The sequence below is a fragment of the Aplysia californica genome, unplaced genomic scaffold, assembly GCF_000002075.1.
Source record: "Aplysia californica isolate F4 #8 unplaced genomic scaffold, AplCal3.0 scaffold00494, whole genome shotgun sequence".
Taxonomy (NCBI): domain Eukaryota; kingdom Metazoa; phylum Mollusca; class Gastropoda; order Aplysiida; family Aplysiidae; genus Aplysia; species Aplysia californica.
In genome coordinates this window covers 135,767-136,886 of record NW_004797764.1, presented here as the reverse complement: position 1 = coordinate 136,886, position 1,120 = coordinate 135,767, and the positions used below count along the sequence as shown (strand labels likewise).

The window sequence follows — 1,120 nt, the reverse complement described above, 5'->3', positions numbered from 1 at the left end:
CCTCCTCCACCTCCTCCTCCACTAGGTTTTTTCTTTTTCGATTTCTCCTTCACGGCTTCGATAACTGCACTCCCATTTGTTTCTTTCAGAGTCTGGAGGATGGAGATTATTTTGTTTGTTTGTTTTAGTTTTAGTAAGTGTTTTACGGCACTTGCAACACAGTAAGGTCATATAAGTGCCCAAGACTAGAGGTGTTACAAGACAGTAACAAACATAAAAAAGAAGGAGGAGAGATAAGGACGATAGATGTTTGAAAGGGAAGAGGAAGCAAACCACACCAGAGCTCCCACCAACCAACCACGTTTGTTTGTTAGAGTAAAGAGAAGCACGTCAACACAATAATGGTCATTTAGCGTGGGGGGGAAGTAAGACAGAAACAACAGGAGGAAAGTGAAGAAAAAAGACCTACCAGTAGCACCCTCCAACCACACTCGGATGGAGATTTTAAAAAAAGATAAGCTCGGATGAAAAAGATAATTAAGTCTGCAGTGAGTGAAGAGAAGCAAAATAATATACTCGATGGGAGTAATGAAATAATACAGGGAAAACGCAAGATATACAGGCTAGGCAAGAAATAAAAGAAGACGAATGAAAGAGGTAAAAGTATCACCTTCCACTCAGTGGCACTCTCAAACCACCCTTTCGAAGAAAAGATGAACATGAAGATAAGACGAACATAATAACAGGATGAGATAAAATAAGATAAAAAGAAATTCGATGAGATGTGATTTATAATGCATGAGATAATCAGTGTAATAAAGTTAAAAGTGTCGAATTTTCTGATACATACATTTCTTAAAAGTCAATTGTACTGCACTGTTGAGGGTCCAAGTAGAATTATGTCGACACAATAGCTGCAGTGGTTAAACACGGAAGGATTCATCGTGTCAAAAACATGTAAACCTGCTTTGGTTTTTTGTGTTTTTAAATTTCTTTTGTTTTCTTTTGTTTTGTTTTTTTATTTAGTTTTGTGCTAGCCCCGTACCGCACAACTGCAACTTGGCCAACTTCTTTGTGGGTGCGTAGCGGATAGTAAAAATATGAGAAGCCTACAGCACCAACAAGACTCGCGTTTGCATTGGCCATTTGATTTATCGTTGTGTGATAATAATAATAATAA

The 1,120-nt window shown here is 37.9% G+C and overlaps 1 protein-coding gene across 1 annotated transcript in view; it reads right to left on the bottom strand.

Annotated features, from left to right (window-relative positions):
• Positions 1–10: 10 nt before the first annotated feature.
• The window catches only part of LOC101864321 (probable serine/threonine-protein kinase cdc7), a gene marked incomplete at both ends in the record, with an annotated part of 29,111 nt that continues 28,001 nt past the window's right edge, over positions 11–1,120 (bottom strand). Inside the window, 1 exon segment of the mRNA XM_013086714.1 lies at positions 11–92. Coding sequence (XP_012942168.1) covers positions 11–92 — 82 coding nt within the window.